Genomic DNA, 22338 nt, shown 5'->3' on the forward strand with positions numbered 1-22338 from the left:
CCCGCATCCCTCCGGTTAAACCGGCCGCATCCCGGGGCTGCCTTTGGAAAAAGAGGTTGAGGGGTGGTGGTGGGGGGGGGAGCCGCGGTTACCTCCGCCTCGCCCGGTTGCCGGTTCCCCCGTGGCGCCGCTCGGCCGAGCCCACCTGGGGAGGGAAAGAGAGAGAAGAGGCGTCAGGAGGAGCCGCCGCCATCGCTCCAACTTGGAGCAACTTTCCCGGCGAGGCTGGCAGCGGGGCGGGGGGGTGGGCGGTGCTGGAGCCCCTGCCCGGTCAGCCGGTACCGGTCCCGCCGGCGGGCAGGGCGTGGGATGCCCCAAAGCCGGTCCCTTCCACCCGCGGAGTGGGGTCACCCACCCGCAGCCCCGGCCCTGCCCAAGGGGGGGCCAAGCCGGGACACGGCCTCTGCTGCCGGGGAAATAGAGGAGACCCTGGCGGAGGGGCAGCCCCACGCCCGGTGTCTGTCTGTCTGTCTGGTTTTACCGGGCGGGGGGCGGCCCAGCTCCCCCGCGCCGCGGGCACCGGAGCCTCCCCGGGCACCGGAGCCGCTCTCCCGCCCGGCCCGGCGCCCCTCGAAAGCAGATTTTTCAACTGTTTTCTTTTTTTCCTTTTCCTCCCACCGAGATTTTTTTCCCCCTTTTTTTCTTTTCCTTTTCCCGCCCCATATTTTTCTTCCTTTTTTTTTTTCTTTTTCTCTTCCCCCCCCCCCCCCCCCGTTTGATTCCAACGTTGTCGCTGGGAATTATTTGCATTTAAAATACAACGACTCGTTCCCCTGCACATCGCTTCGCAGCTCAATTCAACCAGCATCGAAGAGAGGGGGGGTGACCTCGAGGAAAAGGGGTCCCCAAACCTTCAGCCAAATCCACCCGAATTCCTGCCCGGCTGGAAATATCGATGTGGGCGAAAACTAAAGATTTAACAAATTTTAATGATTTTCTTTCTGCAGCCGCTGTCACCCAAAGGTGTTGTGGCAACAAAGAGCGGGAGGGGATTTGACGCTCGTATTTTTGGCCTGTTCCCGTGCAGAAATATTCCCCCAAACCCCCGAACGCTTTGCAAAGATTGATCTCTCTAAAAACAATCATATCCTGCTCTGCAAAGCGCCTCAAAAGAAAATCTGGTTTTATATTTATCCTCCTGTCGCTGCCAAACCCGTCCGAGGACACACACGCGCGGCACCCGCTGAAACTAATAGCGAGGAGGGGGGGCTGCAAATCAAACAACCACCTCCCCAGTCCAAACTGGGGGCAAACGGTTTCCCCCCCGCGCACGGCAGAGATTTCCCCGCTCGGGAAACAACGGCGTGGAAATCCCCGCCGTGCCCGCTCGGGCAGAGCCAGGCGCTTCAACACAGGAACAACCCCAGTTACTTTTTTAGGGGGAAAAAATAATAATAAAACAAGATAATTTTTTTTTTCCTTTCTCCAGAAATGCCGAATTTAGCCCCGGCCCTTTGCGTGGGGAAATTTTTTTTTTTTCATCCTTTCTTTTTTTTTTTTTTTTTTTTTTAGCGTCTGGGATACAGCCTCGCACCAACGCAGGGTTGGGAGGGGATGCCCACACAACACACCGCCCCAGCATACAGCACCCCCAAACCCCCTGCTCCTCCTTTCCTCCCTCCCTCCCTCCCCAGCCCAAAAAAAAAAAAAAAAAAAAAATAGCTGCACACACCGAAACTTCGCTCCGGAGCCCCTTACCTCGGGCACCGGGCAGGGCAGTCGGTCCGACCGGCCCGGGGCTCTAAACCCCGGGGGTGGCTTTTGTGAGTTTGCCGGAGTTTCCCCGGGCTGTCCCCTTTTGTGCCCCATTGCCATCTAGAGGCCCTGATTAATTAATTTCACACCGGAGCTCGGGAGAAAAATTTTTCCCACAAAACAAGTGGCCGAAGAGATGTGAAACCCCTAAAGAAAAGGAGTCAACATCAAGTTCAACAGCATGCGGGAAAGGGCCTATTTCCATCACAATCGCGTCTGAGCGGGGGCCGGGCGGGGGGCGGCGGGCGGCGGCCCCCGCGCCCCCTCCGCGCGTTCCCAGGCTGGGAACAATCGCGCTCTGTTTGCCGCGCACATGCCGGCGTTTGGGCACGGAGCTGCCTTGGGATAACAGGGATAATGAGGGGGGGAAGGTTTGGGGGGAGAGGGGGGTGCTGGGGGAGTGATGGAGATGGGGGGGAGCCCCGGGGCGGGGTGGGGGGGGGAGCGGGGGAGCGCGCACCTGGGGACCGGCCGGTCCCGACCTGTTGAGCCCCGGGCGGGAGCGCCCGGTGGAGCTGGAGGGAAGCGGCGGGATGGGGCAGAGGGAACCGCCACCCTCGGGGGGGGTGTGGGGTGTGGGGTGAAGAGGGGGGTCCCCCAAGTCAGGAGGGGCGGCCCCCAGGGTGGTGGTGGTGGGGGGGGGGGGGGCGGACGACGACTTTTCCCCAAGTTTGGTGCTTCCCCCTCCCATCCCCCGGCCACGCGTTTTCCCACAGCCCCGCGGGGAGCGGGGGGTGTCTGTGCCGGGGGAGCGGGGGGTGCCTGTCCCCGCGGGGGGGGGGGGACGACGGACGGACGGACGGACGGACGGACGGACGGGGGGCCGGGGCCCGGGGTGGCCGAGGCGCTGGTGGACGTGTCCTGCAACCCAAGCAGCTCGGCTCCGCCGGGCATTGTCCCCACGGAGCCCGTGGCCATTGTTCCCGGCGCTGCGGGAGCTGGAGGGAGGGCAGCTTTCCACGCCTCGTCCCCCCCCCCCGTCCCCTCTACCCCCCCCCCCCACCTCACCCCCCCCCCCGCCACTCACACCGGGCTGCCGGGACCTGCAGCCCCTAATCCAGGGGAGGAGATGGGGGGGGGAGAGGGAAAAAGGCAAAAAACACCCCACCCACCCGCCGCCCCCCAAAAAAAATAAAAATAAAAATAATTTTTAAAAAGGCCCGGGTGAGGGAGGAGGGGGTCCCCCCTCGCAGACTTCCTCCAAGTTGGGAGCAGCGGGAGGGGGAGCGGGGCGGCTGCCGGTGCCCGCACAGCCCTGCCCCTCCGGCGGGCAGCACCGGCGGCCGCCCGCTGCTGCCCCGGCCCCGGGGAGTTCGGTGCGGGGCAGGGAGAGGGGGAAAAACCAGAGACGAAAAAAAAAAAGGGAAGTGGGGGGGGATTATTTACCTCCCTCCGCACATCTGCATCCATTAATGACTTAGCGGGAGCCGAGAGCCGCCGGGACACCGGCAAGCCTCCGGGGCGGGGGCTGGGGGGGACGCGGCACCGGGCAGGACGCGGAGCCCGGAGACATCCAGCCGATGCGGAGCGGGGTGCGGAGCCCGGAGAGCGCTGCCGGGGCGGCGGGACGCGGAGCCCCCCGCCATCACGTTGCCTTTACGTGGGGTTAAACAGATAACGGCTGCCCGGGGCTTTAACACCGGGAGCCCCCAGACCGGGCCCGGGCAGCCCCGACCCGCCGCTACCGGGCCCTCGGGGGTAGGTGGGGGTGTGTGTGTGGGGGGGGGGGAGTCGGGGGGGCGGATTCCGCCCAAACATCCATTTTGTCCCTTTTGGAAATGGAGATGGGAGAGAGGAGGAAAAAAAAAATGCGCTTTTTTTTTTTTTTTTTTTTTTTCCCCTGCTTTCTCCATATTTTACTACGTAAGGCATGACGTCCTCACGTCGGGAGCGGGATAGGTTAGCCCTGCGCTGGGGGGAATGCACCGGGCTGGGCGGGGGGGGGAGCGCGGGGGCGGCTCTGGCAGCAGAACCTAAAAATAACGGGGATTTTTTTTTTTTTTTAAATAAATAATATTAATAATAATCATCCCGGTGACCCCGCGGATGCGGCCCCGAACGGGCAGCGGGAGGCAGGGCCGGATCCGGATTCCCCCCCCGCCCGGCTTCAACATCGCCCCCCCCCCCCCCCCCCCCCCGCGCCTCCGCCGCCCGGCCCCGGATACCGGCGGGACCGTCCGGGCTCGGGGCACCCCACGGGGCGCGGAGGGAGCGGGGCCGGATCCGGAGGGGAGGGGAAGGTTGTGGGGGGTGTTGGGGGGTCCCCCTGCCTTTCCGCCCCCCCCCCCGACTCCCAGGGCTGGGGCAGAGGCTGCGGCAGAAGGCAGCGGGCGGGCAGGTTCACCCCCCCTCCCCGGCCTGTGCGGGATTAGTCCGTGGAAATAAAGCAAAAATCGGCTATTTTTAAATTAAATCCCCCCCCCCTCCCCGAGTGTTAACACCTCCAAGCTCTTGAAGCGGTCGGGAATGCAGCACACACCCCCCGCCCCGGGATTTTCAGAGCGCGTTAAAAATCGGAGGCTGCACAGGCGGCTTCGCGCAGCGCCCGGGGGGGGGGATCGTGCCCTAAATATCACCCCCGGACACACACCCCCCCACACAACCCCCCTCCGACACCGACCGGCTGTGGGCCGAGGTTGGCTCCAGCCACCGGAACGATCGCGGGGCGCGTCCCCCCGCCACGGAGACGGGACCGGGCCGGGGCCGGGGGCTGCCTCGGTGCCCCCCCGCCCCAGCTCTGCTGCCCCGGGCACGGGCAGCTCCCGGCCGGGGGGGGGGCCCGCTGGTTCCGTGCTCTTGCCCTAATGAGTTTCGCGATGTATTTCCCCCTCAACGAATATTTCTCCCTGCGGGGCTGGGGGGCGCCGGGACGCGCTGTCCCGGCCCCCCCCCCGCCCGTCCCGTCCAACCGGGGCTTCACGGGGGCCCGGCCGGCCCCTCTCAACCCAGGTCGGGGCGGAGGGAGGTGGGTGGGGTGGGCAGCAGGAGGTCGGGCCTGCACATCGGGCACCCCAAAACCCTACCACCGGCTCCGGAATAACCATCCCCGGCGGCGGGGTGCGACCACCCCCCCCCCCGGTGGCGATGCGACCCCCGGGCTGACCGGCCCCGCCGCCGGGGCCTCTCCCGGTAAAAGGCTCTCGGGGCCGGACCCGGCTCCTCCAACCGTCCGGTATCGGCGGGCCCGGTCCCATGTCTCCACCCCCGCTCAGGGTAACGTGGGTTGTTTTTTTTTTTTTTTTTTTGGGGGGGCGGCTTATTTTGGCTCCCTGATAACGTTTTGATCAAAAATTCATTAAGAGGCGCTCGGCGCAGCGCCATGAATATTTCAGGGCTTTTGCAAAACAACAAAGTGGGTGTTTGGGGGAGGATACACCGCGGGGGGGGGAGGAGGAGGGGGGCGGCAGCCCCCGGTGCCCGGCTCGGTCCCGGTTTGCTGCAGCGGGGAGGCGAGGAGGGGCCGGACACCCCCGTCCCCTCGGGGCCGGGGCCGCGGCCGCGCTCGCCCCCAGCCCGGGGCTCGTCGCCGCCCCGTTCTAAGGCGTGAAACGGCTCCGGGTAACCCGGGAGCGGAGACCGGTCCCCGGTTGGAGCGGGCGGCCCGTCCCGTCGGGGACACGCAACGCCCGGCCCCGGCTGAGCCCCGGGGCCACCGCGACAGCCCGGAGCCACCCCCGGGGCTGCTCCGCGGTCACGCGTGGCCGTGGGGCTCCGAGGGGCCGCAGGTCCCCCAGCTCCTGCACCCCGGGACAGGCCCGGGGAGGGGGGGGGGTGCAGAGCCGCCTTGGTGGGGGCAGCGGGGGGGCCCCATCCCCACCCGGGTTGTCCCCTCGGTAACACCACGACCCCGAGGGACACGGACCGTCAGCGCCCCCCGCCCCCCCCCCCCCCGGGCTGCTCCCCCACGTCTCTGAGGAGGGGATGGGCCCCCCCAAAAAAAAAACCAAAACAACCCATCTGCCTTTCCCCCAGCGAGGCAGCACCCTGACTGCAGGGTCCACAGCCCCCCCAAATCGGGGTGCAGAGCCCCGACAGCACAATCCCCCCCCCCCCCCCCCCGCAGCAGAGGGAGGGGGACTGGCAGCGACCGGGAGACAAAGCCCCACCGGCTCCGGAGCCCCGAGCACCGGAGCCCAGCACCCTCCCGGAGCAGCGCAGCCCCCCCCCCCGCCATGCTGGGCCTGCAGGTAACTGGGCTTTACTGGGGCAACTCCCTGGCCAGCTGGGAAGGGGACGCAGAGCCACAGAGGTGGGGAGGTGGCCCAGAGCCCTCCACCGTGGCCCAGGACCCTGAAGGACTGAGGGGGGGGCATGGCACAGAGCGAACACAGATGCTCTGTCTCTTCCCGGTGTCATCCTGAGCGCTGCCCCCTCCCTCCCCCCCAAATCTGGGGGTCCCTGGGTGACACTTTCGGGTCCAGCGTAATGGGGCATCCCACTGTCTCCGCCGCACTTGGGGGACGCTCGGCAGGTTTGGGGCGGGGGGGGGGAAGAAGAGGCGAGGGCCCTCCCTGCAGGACCAAAGCGGGGCTGGGGGCACCCCAGGGCACCCCCCTCCCCACCCACCCCAGTTTAGGACCTGTCACAACGGGGCGTTACTGGACCTGCAGGTAGCCGGGGGGGGGGGTGCGTGGCTCCGGTCAGCCCCCGGGTCTCCCGCCGCTGCCCTCCGGGTCCCACCGGCCGCTCCCGTGTCCCCGCGGCGGGATGCGGTGAGTGTCCCCGGCAGCCCCCAGCCCCTCCCGGGGGCTCACCTCACCCTGACATTTCCTGGCGCTCCTTCCATGCCAGCGGGTTGCCATAGCAAATCTAAATCTTACAAACAAAACGAGGAGAAAAGCCTTATTAGCATATATTCAAATGAGCCATGCAATAATGCAAACCATAAATCATGCAGTCATTGCTATTCAATCAGTGTCTCTTACCCCAGCCCCCACACTTTCACCGGGGGTCTCGCCTCCGCTTTCCACGCAGAAGCCCCTTCCCAGACCCAAGGGGGGCCGGGGGGGGCCCCGCCAGCCAAGGGGGGGGCACCTGGGCCAAGGCCGGATCCACCCGGGGGTGCCGGGGCTCCGTCCAGCCCCTAATCCCGGCCGGAATTCGTGTCGCTCGCGGGTTCTGTGAAACGGGACCAACTCTTCCCGGGGTTAATCTCCCGCCCATGATTTAATCTCGGGGCTCAGCCACCAGTAGCCCCCCCACCGCCGGGAGGGGTCAAGTTCAGCGCTGGTGAGTGGCCAGTGTGGAGGGACCCCCCCCTCTCTGCCCAATCCCAACCTGTGGGTGTCCAGGCAGTGCTGGGGACCCCCCCCCCCCAAACCCAGAGGTCCCCCCCCTCCTCGCTCACCTCCCGGCAGCGTGGCCAGCACCCTTCAGGCCCCAGGGGATGCTCCCCCACCCCAGGGAGCAGCAAACCCCCCCAGTGCCAGCCCAGTCCGGAGCTGGAATAGGTGCAGCTCAGCTGGGCCGGACCCACCCCCCCACTTCACCCCCCACTTGCCCCCACCGGTGCGGATCTCAAGGGCACAGAGGGGTGTTTTTTTTTTCCTCCTCCCGCCCGCTCCCAGCTCCAGGCTGTGGCCCTGAGACCCTACGGGCAGGTTTTTCGGGGTGTCCCAGGAGGCCGAGGGGTGGGAGCAGCGTGGCTGGGCCCCAGGGACCTGGCCAGGGCTGGGGGGTGACCCAGCTGTCACCCACCTTGCGGGTCTAAAGCATTGGGGGGGGGGGGCACAAGGGACAGCAACGTGGAGCCAAAGGGGGTGAGGACATGGGCCGCTTCTCCCCCTTGGGGACATTAATGATCTGCCACTCGTTAGCCCCCCCCGAGTCACGCTGCCTGACCCCAAGAAGCTCACACCAGACACCCCAACACCCCCAGCTCTTTATTGATGAGACGATAATAAATAGAAAAGAGCCCTTGGGCCAGGGGAGCAGCAGCCCCCCACCCTCCCCCCGGTGCCTCCCTCCCTCCCTCCTGGCTGCGGGACCCCAGCAACCTCCCCCCCCCCCCCCCCCCCGCCCGGGTCGGGTGCAGGATTGGGCCGGGGGGGTGCAGTGTTGGCCCCGCTGCTGGTGCTCTCAGTCCTGCTGCCACCCCGTGGCACTTCTCCGGCATTCCCGCTGGCTGGGGACACGCGGGGACAGACGGACAGACGGACACGTACAGTGTCCTCGCCCCTGGGGGGTCCTGGCCTCGCAGGGGGCTGGGAGGGGGGGGGGGCAGCAGAGCTGTAGGGAGTGGGGGGCCGGCGGTGTGTGGGGGGCACCAGGGTGGGGAGGGGGTTTGCCAGGAGCTGCAGCCCCAGGGTGGGGGTCTGGGACCCCACGGGAAGCCCTGCGGCACTGCCGACCCCCCCCCGGCAGCGTTGCAAAGGGCACAGGGGGGAGCTTCGAGGATGGGGGTGAAGCAGGGGGGGGGGCAAAAGCTCTCCCTCCAGGCTCGACCCCCACCCCTGCACCCCGTCGGCCTCGCTATCTCTGCCAAGCGTCCACGGCCTGCGCCCGCCGCGTGGGGACGGGGACCCGCTGCTCCTCCGCCAGCCGGGGGGGCCCCAGCGCGTAGGGGTACCCCTTGGCATAGTCATCCCGCGGCTGGAGGTCTCCGGGGCCTCGGGAGGCTTCGCTCAGGGAGGCCAGGCTGGCCAGGGGGGGCTGGGGGGTGCCCGAGGGGCAGCCCAACCCCGGGGAGACCCGCTCCGACTTGATGCTGATGGCTGGGTGCTGCGGGGAGGCACCGGGGGCCGGGGGTGGCTCTTCAGTGGCGACGATGCGGCTGCTGACCCTGGGGTAAGAGGGGGGGGCGAGGTGTGAGGGCCGGTCTCTCTGCATCCCCTGCTGAGGCGGGTGGGGTGGGGAGGGGCCGAGCTCCTCCCCCCCTCCTCCTTAGAGGGGCTGAGACCCCCCCAAACTCATCTCAGGTACCAGCTCTGAGCACTGGGGCTGCCGGCCTGCTGTGTGACCGGGGCTGGGGGGGGGCGACACACACGGGGACCAGGTCCCCTGGGGAAATTCAGTTGGAAGAGGCTTTGCCAACAGTGTGTGTGTGGGGGGGGGATTCCGGGGGTGACCCCGTGCGCCCCCATTTTGGGGTGAAGCTGGACAGACCCCAGCACAGCAGGGGGGGGGGGGGGACTGCACCTTGGGATCCATGGCTGGGAGGTGGCACCCATGGGTGCAGCAGCTCCCCACCAACAGGCTCGTCCCCAAAGCACTCTACCCGCCCCCCCGGCGCAGCCCCCATCCTTACCCCAGCGCTGCCATGTCCCGCGGGTGCTGCCACGCCGGGGGGCCGGGCTGCAGGAAGCCGGGGGGTGGCGGGGCCTCGCCAGCCCCAAATTCTGCTGAGCAAGAGGCCAAGAGTGAGCAGGAGCCAGGAGGTTGGGGGGGGGGGGGGGGGGGTCCGAAATTGGGGTTGGGGGGGTCCGTGGGGCCAGGACTTACCCGCTTGCGCCGGGGCGAGGAAGGGGAAGCCGCTGAGGCCGTGGCTGGGGACGGCGGAGCTGCCCGGGGTGAGCACGGGGCTCAGGGTCTGCAGAGCGGGGTACAGCGGCCGCTGCGGGACAGGGGGGTGCCCCCCATCAGGGTTTGTGCTGCCAACCCTCTGGGGGACCATTGATACAGCATCAGCCCCCCCTCCAGCCCCTCCCCGTGCTCCCCAGCAAAGCCCTGGGGAGGAAGAGGAGGTGGCAGCGCGTCGGAGAAGCTCCCCGATGGATTTGGGGAGGGGACATCCGTGTGGCCCCGGGGGACACCGGGCACGGTGACAGTGCCCGGCTGCAGCAAGCTGGGAAGGGGGTGTGTGTGTGTGTGTGTGTGTGTGTGTGTGTCACCACCTGCCCTGCTGCCCCCTCCTGCGGTGTCACTGCCGGGGAGGGGGTCCCCAAAGCACCAACCCCCAGGGGAACCCCATGGCTGGGGGGTCCCAACCCTCTGCCCAGGCACCAGGGGCATCCCAGGGACTCAGAACCAGCCCAACCTGGGGGGCTACAGATTGGGGGGGGAGGGTTTGTCTCACACGCAGGGGACATTCCCAGTGATGGGACCACGCTGGGGCTTCCCCCCCCCCCTTTTGGTAGTGCTGTCCCCACATGCCAGCCCAGGCAGCAGGTCGGGCAGAGCCGGTGTCCCCCCCACTCCCCAAGTCACTCACCACCGCGTTGCCACCGCTCCGGCCGCTCCCCAGATTGCCGTGGGCTTCGCCACGCCGGCCCTCCCCCCCCAGGTACAGCGGCGGGGGGGTCTTGGTGGCCAGAGCTCGGTTCAGGCCACTGGCAGGGAAGAGGGGGTAGCCGATACCTGGGCGGACAGAGGGGACAGGAGGATGCACGGGGTGGCCCTGAGGGATGCGGGGTCCGGGGGGCTGTGGCGCTTTTGGGGATCCCCACGGCTGCGGCCGGTGCCCCCGGTGCCCTCGTGGCCGCGGGCGGCTGTGAGTGCCGACACGGTGCCGCGCTCCGGCAAAGCCACTTCCTGCACGAGGCCGTCAGCGCATCTGGGCTGGGGCGGCCACCCCCGGCCTGCGGTGGCCACCCCCGGCCTGCGGCGGCCACGTGCTGCGAGCGGAAACACTGCACGAAGCCCTGGGGCCGGCAGGCTGCAAATTTCCCCCCCAGCACCCAACAGCCAGACCCTGTTGTGGGGTGCACCCACACCGCAGCCCCCCACGGAGCGGCTGTGACCTCCCGTGGGGGTGTCCAGCGTGTCCTGGGGACACCACGTTGTCCCCATCCAGGGAGACGGGGATGCTGCACGCTGTATCCTGCACCGGGAATATCGCCCAGACACCCCCCCCCCCCCGCACCCTGTGCCACCTCCCACCCACCCGGGGGGTTTCCACTGGTCAAGCCAGAGCATCATTTTTTCCAGCTGCGTGGCCCTGGGGACACCCGTGTCCCCGTGTCCTCCCCCTGGGCAGGATGAGCCCTTCATGCCCAGCTCCGAGCTGTGGGCGCAGGGTGCCCAGGGTGCCGGGTGCTGGCAGGGTGCAGGAAGCAGCTGGCTGGAGGCAGGGGACGGTGTTTCCACAGCTGCGGCGGCGCTACCTGCCCACGCACCCGCCCCGGCCCCGCTCCCGGTAAGTCCCCAGGAGATGCTGCGAGAGGAGCTTTGCATGCGGTGCCTGGCCCGGAAAATCCCCGTGGGGCTGGCGAGGATGGGGTGCCCATGGCAGGGATGGGGTGTCCATGGCGGGAATGGGGTGCCATGGCGGGAATGGGGTGCTCACGGCAGGGATGAGATGCCCACGGTGGGGACAGGGTGTCCACAGCAGGGATGGAGTGCTCATGGTGGGGATGGGGTGTCCATGGCAGGGATAGGGTGCCCATGGTGAGGTGCCCATGGTAGGGACAGGGTGCCCATGGCAGGGATGGGGTGCCCATGGCAGGGATGGGGTGCCCATGGTGGGCACCAGGGGCCTGTAGCAGGGATGAGGTATCCATGGTGGGGAGTGGGTGCCTGTGGTGGGGTTGGGGTGTCCACAGCAGGGACAGGATGCCCACAGTGAGGATGGGGTGTCCATGGTGGGGATGGGGTGCCCATGCTGGGGATGGGGTGCCCACGGTGGGGATGGGGTGCCCACGGTGAGGATAGGGTGCCCACAATGGGGATGGGGTGTCCATGGTGGGGATGGGGTGCCCGTGCTGGGGATGGGGTGCCCACGATGGGGACGGGGTGCCCACAGTGAGGATGGGGTGCCCACAATGGGGATGGGGTACCCATGGCAGGGACGAGGTGCCCACAGCAGGGAACTTCTCCCCCGCAGCCGGCTCTGGGCAACGGGTCTGAGCCTACCTGTGGGCAGTGGTCCCGGCGAGCGTCCCGGTGGCTTCGGTGCCGCCGGCTTGAAGGCGGGCGGGCGGCCCTGGCCCTGCGGGGACCCGCTGGCGCTGCCCAGGGATGTGTCGGCGGCCGGGGGGGAGCTGCCGTAGGCAGCCTCGGGCAGCGGCGCTGGGCTCTGCGGGGTGAAGTGCCGGTGAGGTACAAGGGAGGGGACGGGGACCCTCATCCCCAGCGCCGCGGGACGGCAGCGACTCACATAAAACCTGGGCCGTGCCACCGACAGGTCCATGCCCTCGCTCAGCCTTCGCGCCTTCTCCCCGGGATCCGGCCCCTCGTCCAGCTCCAGCTCGTGGCTCTCCAGCCCCAGCCCCTTGCGCTTCAGCGTCTGTGGGGAGCGGGGCGGTGAGAGGGGGTCCCCCGGCCGGCCCCCCGCCCCGGCCGGCCCCAGCCGTTACCTCGAGGATGTCGGAGTTGGTGCGGCTCTCGTGGGGTTCGCTGTACTCCGTGTACTTGAGCAGCACCTTGTCCATGTCGGTGCTGGCGTATTGGAAGAGGCGGTTGGTGCTGTTGAAGATGATGAGGGCGATCTCGCAGTCGCACAGGACGCTCAGCTCGTACGCCTTCTTCATCAGCCCGAACTTCCGCTTGGTGAAAGTCACCTGCAGAGCAGGGAAGGGGACGGAATGCTGCACCCAGGACCACTGGACACGGCCCCAAACCCTCCTCCTGACTCCCCAAACCCTCCTCCTGGCTCCCCAAATCCTCCTCCTGGCTCCCCAAACCCCCTCTGGCTCCCCAAATCCTCCTCCTGGCTCCCCAAACCTTCCTCCTGGCTCCCTAAACCCCCTCTGGCTCCCCAAACCTTCCTCCTGGCTCCCCAAATCCTCCTCCTGGCTCCCCAAACCTTCCTCCCGGCTCCCCAAACACTCCTCCTGGCTCCCCAAACCTTCCTCCTGGCTCCCCAAATCCTCCTCCTGGCTCCCCAAACCCCCTCTGGCCCCGAAGGATCCAGCATCCCTGGAGAAGGTGGGAGCAGCGCAGCTTTGCCTCCCTTCATGACCTCGTGCCTCCGCGTGCCCCTCGTCCCCACCTTGGCCCTGAGTGGCTCCTACCTGTCGGTTCCGCTGATCCAATATTCGGCTGATCTGTATTTTTTTCCGGCCCATTTTTGCTTCCTACACTCAAGGCGGGGCTGGAAGAGAGCGAGAAGCCCCTGAGCCCCAGCAGCCCGAGTGAGCATCTGCCCCAGCACCGCATACTCCTCCTCACCCCTCCGGTTGCCCAAAAATAAGTTTTGCTGAAAAAAAACAAATTTTCAGAGGAAGTTTCAGCATTTTTTTTTTCTTTCTTTTCAGCAAACTGAAAAATGAAAAATAAAATTGGGAAATTCTGCTGGGGCAGGAAGGGGCAAAATCCCCTTAACTCTGCCCAGCCGGTTCCACCGCCCCGGCTCCGCCAGCCTCACGCAACCCCGACTCCGGGGCCCTCGCCGGGAGCACGGGACCAGCCTTTGCATCCCCGAGCGCCCGCCCGACGCCGCGGGGGCTGCTCCCACCCTGCCCCTCGCACTGATGCTCCTCACCGGCGGGTCTGTCGGATGGGGAGGGCGGTTATAAAGGAGGCCAGGCTGGCTGCGGGGAGGGTCCGTAAAACAAAAGGGCTGTTTTTAGGTTCAAGGTTGGGTTTTTTTTTTAATTTTTATTTTTTTTTTTTTTCTAAGCGAACAGACTAAATTTGACCTCCGCCATTCGCAGGTCAGGAAGTGGCTGTATGAGGAGACAGCAAAGCGAAACCACCCACCTCTTCAGGCCACGTGAGCCCGTGGTGGGAAGGGAGAGGGCTTCGGGGACTCTGCATCCCACCCCGGGTGCAGGGTCTCAGCACCCACCGCGGCCTGGCACTGGTCTCTGACACCCCTCCCGTGACATCCCCCTGCTGCCACAGGGACACAATTCTTGCTCCCCTTGCCGTCCCCCAGCACCAGTCACCCCCAAACCCCTCTGGGATGCCCCACTACCACGGCAGCCTGGTGCAGAGCCATGGGTGGCATCGAGACGCTCCCAATGGGACCCCGCACCCAGCCTCTCCCCCCCCAGTTTGGGTGCAGACCTGGCCCAGATGGGTTCCCACTGTCCCCACGCCATGGCCACGGGGCAAGGGCTGAGCTGCGAAGCCGGCGGGGCCTGGAGCTCAGCTCTGTGACTCCCCAGGGACAGCAGCACCCCAGGACACCCCCAGATCCAGCCAGCAGCCCCCCCGGCATTGCAGGGATGTACCCCAGGGGTGCAGGTTGGGGACCCGCCAGCCCTTTGCCCCCCCAATGCCCCAGCTTGTCCCGCTTCCCCCTCTCAAGCACGTTGCCATTTACCATCTTGCTCAGCTGCTATATTTAGCTGATCAAAACTAATTTTAATTTATGGAAGGAAATTGCGCTGCCGTTCCCACGGCCCCGCTGCCACCCTGTGTCCCGGGGCCCACGCACGACACCAAGGTACGGGGGGTGCCAAGACCACCCCGGCCCCCCCCCCGGAAAACGCCAACGATTCCCTGGTGAAAAGGCAAAGGTTTTCCCAACGATTCCTGCTGCCCACGCGGGGCCAGGGCTGCTCCTGCCCTCCCAGCACCGACACCTGCGGCACGGCGTCGGGCCAGGGCGCTCCCAGATAGACGGTCAGCCCTCGCCTGGCCACCCCCATCCCCACAATCTCTAATTTGGGGCGCAGAAACAGGGGCTGTTCCCCAGGGGGGTCCGGCTCGCAGCTGGGTTCGGCCCGTTTGGGTCAGGGGACGTTCACCCGGCCGCGAGCTCCCGCAATTGTTAAAGGCTCCAGGGTGCTGGGGACAGAAGGACGTGTCCCCCTATCTGTAGTGGGGACATGAAACGCTGCCAAGGGCCCCCTCAGCTGGGGCCACTCCCCACCCCCCCCAGCTCCTCAGCTGCCACAGCACCCCAATGCCCTGCTCCAGCACCCCAGTTTCCAGCTGTGTGGGGAGCACAGAGGGAGATGGTCCCTACGCTGGGGCTGATCCTGCAAGTCCCCACCTGGCCCTGGCCGTGTCCCTGGCTCAGGGGACAGAGGCCACCCCCAGGGTACCAGCACAGCTCTGAGCCCCGGGGGAACCACATCTGTCCAGGTGGGGTGCTCCAGGAGCAGGGCCTGGGGGTACCAGCACCCATGGAATGATGCTGTGGGGGTTCTGGGGGGTACTGGCACCCATAGGATGATGCTGCAGAGATCCCAGTGGGGCACTTACACCCACAGGGAGATGCTGTGGCAGTCCTGAGGGGTACTGGTACCCGTGGTGTAATGCTGGGGTCCTGGAGGGTACCAGTACCCATGGAACAATGCTCTGGGGGTACCAGGAGGGTACCAGCACCCATAGGATGATGCCGTGGGGGTGCTGGGGGGTATTGGCACCCATGGGACAATACTGTGGGGGTCCCAGGGTGGTACCAGCACCCATAGAGCGATGCTGTGGGGGTCCTGAAGCAGTACTGGCACCCACGGGGTGATGCTGTGGGGGTCCCAGGGTGGTACCAGCACCCATGGAGCGATGCTATGGGAGTCCCAGGGGGTTACCAGCACCCTCAGGGCGTTGCTGCGGGGGCCCCAGCCCAGAATAGCAGGCAGGGGTGGGAGGCGAGAAGAAGCAGCAGCCGCAGCGCCGTCAGGCCGGGGGAACCGGGCACCCACCGCAGCCGGACTCCCCGCACGCTCCCCGCCGGCCGGGCGCAGGGCGGCTCGTCCCCCCGCCCGGGAAACCGTCGGAGGCCTCGTGCAACACGCGGGGCGGTTTCATCAGCCGCCTCCCCGCACAGCTCGTTCCAGCTCCGCTCCTCCCGGGGCTTCGCCTCCACCGCTCGGCCACCGCGAGGGACACGGGGGGACACACACACACGCGTGTGACCCCGGTCAGGCCACCAGCACCGCGCCACGTGCCGGGGTCTTGTGGGGCGGGCGCAGGGTTCGGTCGGGGTGTGGGGCAGAGGGGGGGATGCTCTCCAGAAGTGGGGTACAAGGTGTTAGAGCCCCGGACACCGCAGTGTGGCAGGGCACCGGCACTTGGCTCCCCCCAAAATGGGTGTTAAGGGCTGGGCGGGGAGGAGGGACTTTCACTCTGGATTTTAATTGCTGTGCCGGGCGATAAGGCGATCAGCAGCGTTACGGCTGCAGGTGATTGTTGCAGTCGGGGGTGACGGGCACAGTGGGGCAGTTCCACCCGGCATTGCCACCTCTGTCCCACTGTCCTGTGAGGTGGCATCGTCCAGCCTTGTCCCCGGGGCCAGGAACGGCATCGTGGGAGCAGCCTGGGGGCACCCGGTGTCCGGTGAGGGCTCGTGGCCGGGGACCCCCGAGCAGGAGGGAGCAGGGTTGGGGTGTCAGCCCTGGAGAAACCAGGTCCCACCTCGCACAAACGGCTCCTCGTCAGCGTTGTCGTGGCGGGGACTCACGGCGGGGCCTGGCTGCAGGGACGAAGCACCCTTCAGCGTCGTCATTACGAAGGCAACCAACAAAACCCAGCGCAAGCAAAGCTCTCAAGCTCTTCAAAACCTTTTCAGAGAGGAGCTGCTTTCCCCTGCCCGCGCCGGGCAGAGGCTCCCGTGCTGCCTGGCATCCCGCCGGCCTCCGCTCCCTCCCACGCGCGCTTATCTTTAGCCCGGGCTCTCTGCTCGCTCGCACGCACCGGGCTCGTTTCCACGCCCAGGCACAGCCCCTCGTCCCGCCATCCCTTTGCCAGCACCTTCAGCGAGGTGTCACCCCGACCCCTGAGCTGCAACGAGGTTTATAATTAACTCCCCGGATCCTGTACACCTTTAGGCGTCATTTGCATCACGTCGGAGCGTGTAAACTCCCCATCCCAGCTCCTAATTAGCGCGCTGAGACGAAGCGAACCCCTTGAGAGCGACGTGTTTTTCCGTGTGCTGCAGCCCCGGGATGATCGGTGCGGTACTGGGGGGGGTCCCGGTGCTGCCTTTGACACCTTTACACCCTTCTCCATCCCTGAATGATCCCAGAATGTTAAATCCACCAAGTTTATCCTAAAGTCAAAGTTGGGGGGGGGGGGGGGGGGTGTTAGGGGAGCACCCAGACCCTGCAGCAGCTTCTGTCTGAGCGCTCCCCTAATAACTCCAGGTCAGGGTCTCTGAGCTGCCCGGAGTTTCATCCTCCCACCTCTCCCATCCCCACGGGGCAAAGCAGCATTGACATAGAAATAGGGGAAAAAGGCCCTTTTCACCAAATTATGGGGATTTTGTTGCAAATCAGAAAGCTGGGAGGGGCTGGGTAGAAATGGGGTGGGGAGAAGGTGGCCAGCAAGTCCCCGCTGTCCGTGTTCAGCAGCTTCCAAAAAATGTTTCGCTGGAGAAAAACAATGATTAAAGTGGGAGAAAGAGTTTCCATCCCCTTTTTTACAGGGAGAGGCAGCAAGCTTGGACGGGAGGGGAAAATCTGAGCCAGAGGCAGTGAAATCCCGGGAGAGAGCAGGCCAGACACTGCATCGCTGGGACCGGGAGGGCAACGGGACTTTACGGACCAGCTGTCATGGAGGGACTTGTGGTGCTGGGACCACCGGGGGCCACATCCATCCCTGGCCGGTGCTGCCAGGGGACATGGCCCTGGCTCTCACCAGTCCCTCGGGAACGGCAGCGCTGGGGCCTTGCAGCATCCCGAGCCCGGCGCAGGGAAACGTCAAAGTTGAGCAGGGTTTCTGCGGGGGGTTGACAGAGCCTTCTGCTTTTTATAGGTTGTTTAAACAACTAACCAGTATAAACCAGAGCGGGGCTGGCGGCACGGGAAGGGGAGCGGGGAGGGCAGGAGGAGTCTGCTGGGAAGTGGGGGAAAGGAGAGCCTGGTGGGGACGGGGTGTTTTGGGGACACCGAGGGCACGTCAGGGGACAAGGGGGTTGCATCTGCTAACGGCCTTCCCCCATTTCGTAACAGCACCCCAACACCCACCAAAATCCCCGGGGGCAATTATAATTAATTATAATTCAGCCATCTACCCCCATCGCAGCACAGGGCCTGGCGTGGCACATCCCTGTGCCCCTCCAGAGCCAAGTCCAGGCTTGGGCTGGGCTCGGGGGGGGACGCAGCCACCATCCAGCCCCAGCTCCAGCCCCCTCGGGGTGACACAGACCGAAAGTCCCACCAGCACCCGGCACTGCCACGGGCTGGTGCCGTGGGGCGAAGCGTGGCGCTGGGCGGAGGCTTTTCGGTTCCAAAATGACTGTGTGAAAGGAGGAAGGATTGAAACGTCCCCAAAAAATGAGGCAGCTCTCACCCTTGGGAAAGGGGACGGACACACGACCCCCTCTGGCACCCAGGCCACCTTTTTTGCTCCGTGTCGCCAACGCTGCTGGCAGCAGCTAAGGGAAGAAACACGCTGCTCCCACGGGGCCGGGCCGCCCCACGCTGCAGCTGGGCATTAATAGGGGAAATGATGCTCATTTGCTGCTGGAGGGGTCGCTGGGGGCAGCCAGAAGTTGCTGACAGCTGGCCCGAGCCCATCCCCGTGGCGTTAGGGCCGCACGGCTCACAAACCTGGCCTGTTCTTGCCCATCCTGCTGTAATTCTTGGGGAAGAGGAGGGAAATCCAATGGCCTTAAATACACAAATTCCCCTCCCGATCCTTCTGGGGAGCCCCGCGGCAGCGCAGCGTGCCGGATCCTCAGCCCCCTCGCTGCCGGGACGCTTCTCCCAGGTGTCAGCAGGAATCCCCATCCCCCTGCACCATCTAAAGTTTCCCAGACCCGTTTTCCTTCCCCGCTGCTGCGCCGGCCGGCCCTCAGCACCAGGGTATCATCAACGCCCCAGGCTCGGAGGGGAGCGGGAACGTTTGACATCCTAAACCAAACCCGAGGCCTCCATCTACATCCCAAATCCCCCTCCCTGAGCTGCACAGGTCTCCCTCCAACGTCACCCGCGTGTGACGTGTCCCGCTGGCAGCCAGCGATGTGGAAAAGCACCAGGATCCGGCTCCCAGCCGTGTTGCCCACGCTCCCTCCCCAGCCGGTACCCGATGCCCCAAGGGACGTGCGTGGAGAGAGGGGGCACGGCCTGTCACCTCCCCGGCGCAGGTCCCTGCTTCCCAGCTCTCCCGCCGTTAATTCATCCCCAGCAAAACCCCAGAGCCAGCAGCTCCCGGAAACTTTTGCTCATTAAAAGAGTAAAACCCCAGGGACCAGGGGACTTGCTGGCCATGGGCTGCAGCGGGCAGGAGGATCCGGCAGAGGATCCACCTCGTTCTGCCCGCGGGGACGGGCGATGGAGGGAGACTCACGCGCGTTGGGACACGCTGGAGATGCCACGCTCTGGCCAGAGCCACGGCCGGGTCACGTCCCCACCCTGGAGCGGCAATGAAGCTGCTGCCAGGCCGCTGTGACACCCCAGCGAAGCTTCGGTGGCACCAGGCCCTGGCCCTGTATCGGGCTGTCCCGGCGCTGCGTCACCAGCACCGTTACAACTTACTCCACGTCGAGCCAACAGCCCGGCCGTGCCGTGCCTCAGTTTCCCCTCCCCGTGTGGGCTCGGCCCCAGCAGCCGAAGGCCTCGGCGGGCCCGGGGGTGGCGGGGAGGCGGCCGGCGGGGGCCGGGGCAGGGCGGCTGCCATCCAGGCTGCACTTTTGGGTTAAACCCGGGCGTTCCTCCCTGCACAGACACGAGTAAAAATAACCGCCCCGAGCGCGGCGCAAACCACAGGCTTTTTATAGCCCGCCATCCCTAGACGGCGGGGCGGGGGACGGGGCTCCGCCGTGCCCAGGGCAGCCCGCGGGGCGCCGGTCCCGCCGCACCGGCACCTCCCCGGGCCGGCACCGCTCCCCCAGCCCGTGCGCCCCGACGGGGCGGCCGGTTGGATGCGCGGGGCCGCCCGGCGCGGAGGGGAACCCCGGGGAGGGGGGAGAGAAGGGAGGGTGTGGGGGTGCGCAGCCGCCACTGCCCCCCCCCCCCCATTCCGCCTCCCAACCTCCTCCCCGGTACCGGTGACACCGGAGCGCGGCCGCGGCCCGGGACCCCCCCGCCCACCCCCGGCCACACACCTGGACACCGGCTCTTCCTCCTCCGTAACTCCCCGCCGGCTCGGCGGCCGGTGCCCGGCGCTGCAGCGGAACCGGCCCGGCCCCGGTGCGGCCCCGCCGCCGTCCGGTCGCGGTCCCGGTGCCAGTCCGGTGCCGGTACGTGTCCCCGGAGCCGCGCGCTGCCCGCCGCCTGCCCGAGCCGCGCCGGCACCATTTGCATAGCCCCTCCCTCCCCGCCGAAAGATTTGCATCTCATTATCGGGCTCGCTCGCTATTGGCCGTCGCTGCAGGGCTGGTTTGCATAGCCCCGCCTCCCCCGGGCAGAGGGGCGGGGTGGAGGCGAAGGGCGGGGAGAAGCGGGGAGGTTGCGGGGCTGGGGGAGGAGGTTGGGGGGATTGGGGGGGGCTGGGGGGGCTGGAACAGGGGATCCGGCAGGGGAGGACGTGGGTGAGTTCGTGGGAATTCGGGGGCTGGGATGGGGGTGAAGTTTGGGGGGTCCTGGGGGATGCGGTGCCCTCGCCGGGGGGCTCAGGCTCGGGCTGAGATGGGGGGGCCCTGGGTGCAGGTTTAGGGCCAGACTCTGCGTTTGGCCTTTGCCTTTGGCCCCCTCAACTTGGTTTTAGGGGACACCCCCCCCCTACAGCACTGCTGGTCCCCTCAGCCACAGGGCTGGGGGGTGCTGGTCCCCCGGTCCCCAGGGTCATCGAGGACAGCGAAAACCACAGCGAAAAAAAAAAAAAAAAACAAAACCCTCATCAGCTCGAAACGCCACCGCTGCTTTGCAGCTCTGAAAGGAAACACCCAGCACATCCCTCTCGTTTTTATCTTTGCATTTTATAAACGAAATGACCTGCCCTGGGGCAGGGAGGGGGGGACTGCTCCATCCTCCTGCCCCTGGCCTGTCCCCGTCCCCCCCCCACGCTGCAGCGAGGGGCCCTGGAGCCTTTGGCGGGGGCCGCTGGACCGCGGTGACATAACTCGAGGGAGGCTGCGAGGAAGCGCTGGGGGACGCCGAGAGAAACCTCCGCAGGCAGCTCGCTCGCTGCCACCAGCCTGCTTCAGTAGAAGCAACCCCGACGCCTCTGTGTCCCCCCACCCGGCGCGGAGCGTGGGGACGGGCCTGGGTGACACCTGGGACAAGCCAGCGCTGTGATTTCTTGGCACCGTCCCCACTCGCAGCCTGGGGAAGGTGGTGGAAACCCGCTCGGTGCCGGGGGGGGGGTGTCTCGAGTGGGGACCGGAGGATGTGGGTGGTTGTGGATCCCGCGATGATGAACCGCGGGGGGGATTTTGCGGAGCGAGGGGAGGGGGCTGCTGCTCCGTCACACGGTGACAGACCCACGGACGGTGGGGTCTGATGGTGGGGGATAGCTGGGTGTCAGCGTTTTGGCTGGAGGGTGCAGAGCAGCCGTGCTGGGAAGGTGCTTCCCCCCCCCCCACCTCGCCCGGGGGGGGGGGAGCAGCACCCAAGCTCAGGGGATGCTGATGTGCCTTGGGTCTGTGTCCAGCTCCAAATCTGGCCCTGGAGAAGGCGCAGCCCAACTCACACCCTGTCCTTGGGTGACCTCTGCCTCGGCGTGGGGGGGGGCAAAGCCGCGGTGATGCTGCGGGGATGCCCGCGACCACCACGCTCTGCCCCAGCCCCCCCTCAGGCCCACGAGGCGGGTGCTGTGTGCCGTGGGGCAGGGGGGCCGTGCCGGGGGTCCCGCGCCCTCCGGCTGTGGTGGGGAGGCGAAGGGCTGCCCGGGAGCTGCTCGGCGCAGGGTTCCCGCAGGGAACACCCGTGTTTACAGCAGCGAGGGGGGAACTGATGCAATTCCCAAGCTCCCCCTACGTGAGCGGAGCCGCCCGGGGCAGCAGGTGGGATGGGGTTATCACAGACTCGCTGGAAATCAGCTCCCACGCCAGCCCCACAGCGGGGACACGGCCTTCCATCCCGGCCATGCCGGGGGGTCCGGTCCCAACCCTGGGGGGGCTTTGGGGAGAGGGGCTGGAGAGATGGAGACACTCTGGAAGGGGCTTTTGGTGCAGGCTGCGCGGGCAGAAAGGGCCTGACGTCTTCCTCAGGGCCGCTTTTAAAGCTCCTGGTTTATAGAGGGCTTCAGAGTGTAATTAGCAGACTGTTAATTAGCCCTGCTCGTAATTTTAATTGATCCTGAAGAGGAGGTAGGAGGGAGAGCAGAAGTGCGGGAGCAGTGGTGGAGCAGCGTCCTGGCAGCCGTAGAGTCTGAGACGACGTGTCCAGACGCCCCGTCCTGCCCCGGGCTGGGCTTTGGGGACACACAGGGTGGCCCTTCACCCGCCTGGGGTGTGGGACCTCCCTGCCCTGTCCCCCCATCTTCACCTCGGGCCACCCAGGGGCTCGGCCTGGCCAAGAGCCACTACCAGTCGGCCCAGCTGAACCCCCTCTTTGGGCGCAGGGGCTGCCCGGAGCTCCCGGATCCGGGGGTGCCCAGGCCAGGCTCTGCCTGGCTGCTCCCTGCAAGCTCCAGGTCGGCAGCTCGAAAGCTTTGAGCTCCCTCTTGAGGCCCTTCCTGCCCCAAAATCCTGGGGTTTTGGGGAGCCCAAGCTGCTGGGTGCTGGGGGCTCCCCCAGTGCTCTGCACCCCGAGTGACACAGCCCATGGGACACGGCTGAGCCCCGTCACCCTCCCGACCACGGGGAAGGGACAGAGACAGTCACCAGGAGCCAGTTTGGGGACTTTGGGCCTAGTGCCAGCGACACGGGGCCTGGGGACCAACGTCAAACCCCCCCAACTTCTCTCCAAGCCAAAAACACGAGACCGGAGC

The 22338-nt window shown here is 66.5% G+C and overlaps 1 protein-coding gene across 2 annotated transcripts; it reads right to left on the reverse strand.

Annotated features, from left to right (window-relative positions):
• Positions 1-7806: 7806 nt before the first annotated feature.
• MEF2B (myocyte enhancer factor 2B) lies at positions 7807-19711 on the reverse strand. Of its 2 annotated transcripts, none has more exons than XM_074928099.1 (9): positions 19571-19711; positions 12645-12724; positions 11988-12191; positions 11789-11917; positions 11545-11707; positions 9905-10050; positions 9196-9307; positions 9002-9092; positions 7807-8536 (listed from the first exon to the last, which is right to left on the reverse strand). In XM_074928099.1, exons 2-9 carry the CDS (start codon positions 12696-12698, stop codon positions 8227-8229), a joined length of 1209 nt encoding a protein of 402 aa, XP_074784200.1. In that variant the 5' UTR covers positions 12699-12724; positions 19571-19711; the 3' UTR covers positions 7807-8226. The 2 variants fall into 2 exon arrangements, with proteins under 2 accessions (XP_074784200.1, XP_074784198.1); XM_074928097.1 differs by having other exon boundaries at positions 9002-9095.
• Positions 19712-22338: the final 2627 nt, after the last annotated feature.

The sequence above is a fragment of the Athene noctua genome, chromosome 27 (assembly GCF_965140245.1).
Source record: "Athene noctua chromosome 27, bAthNoc1.hap1.1, whole genome shotgun sequence".
Lineage (NCBI taxonomy): Eukaryota > Metazoa > Chordata > Aves > Strigiformes > Strigidae > Athene > Athene noctua.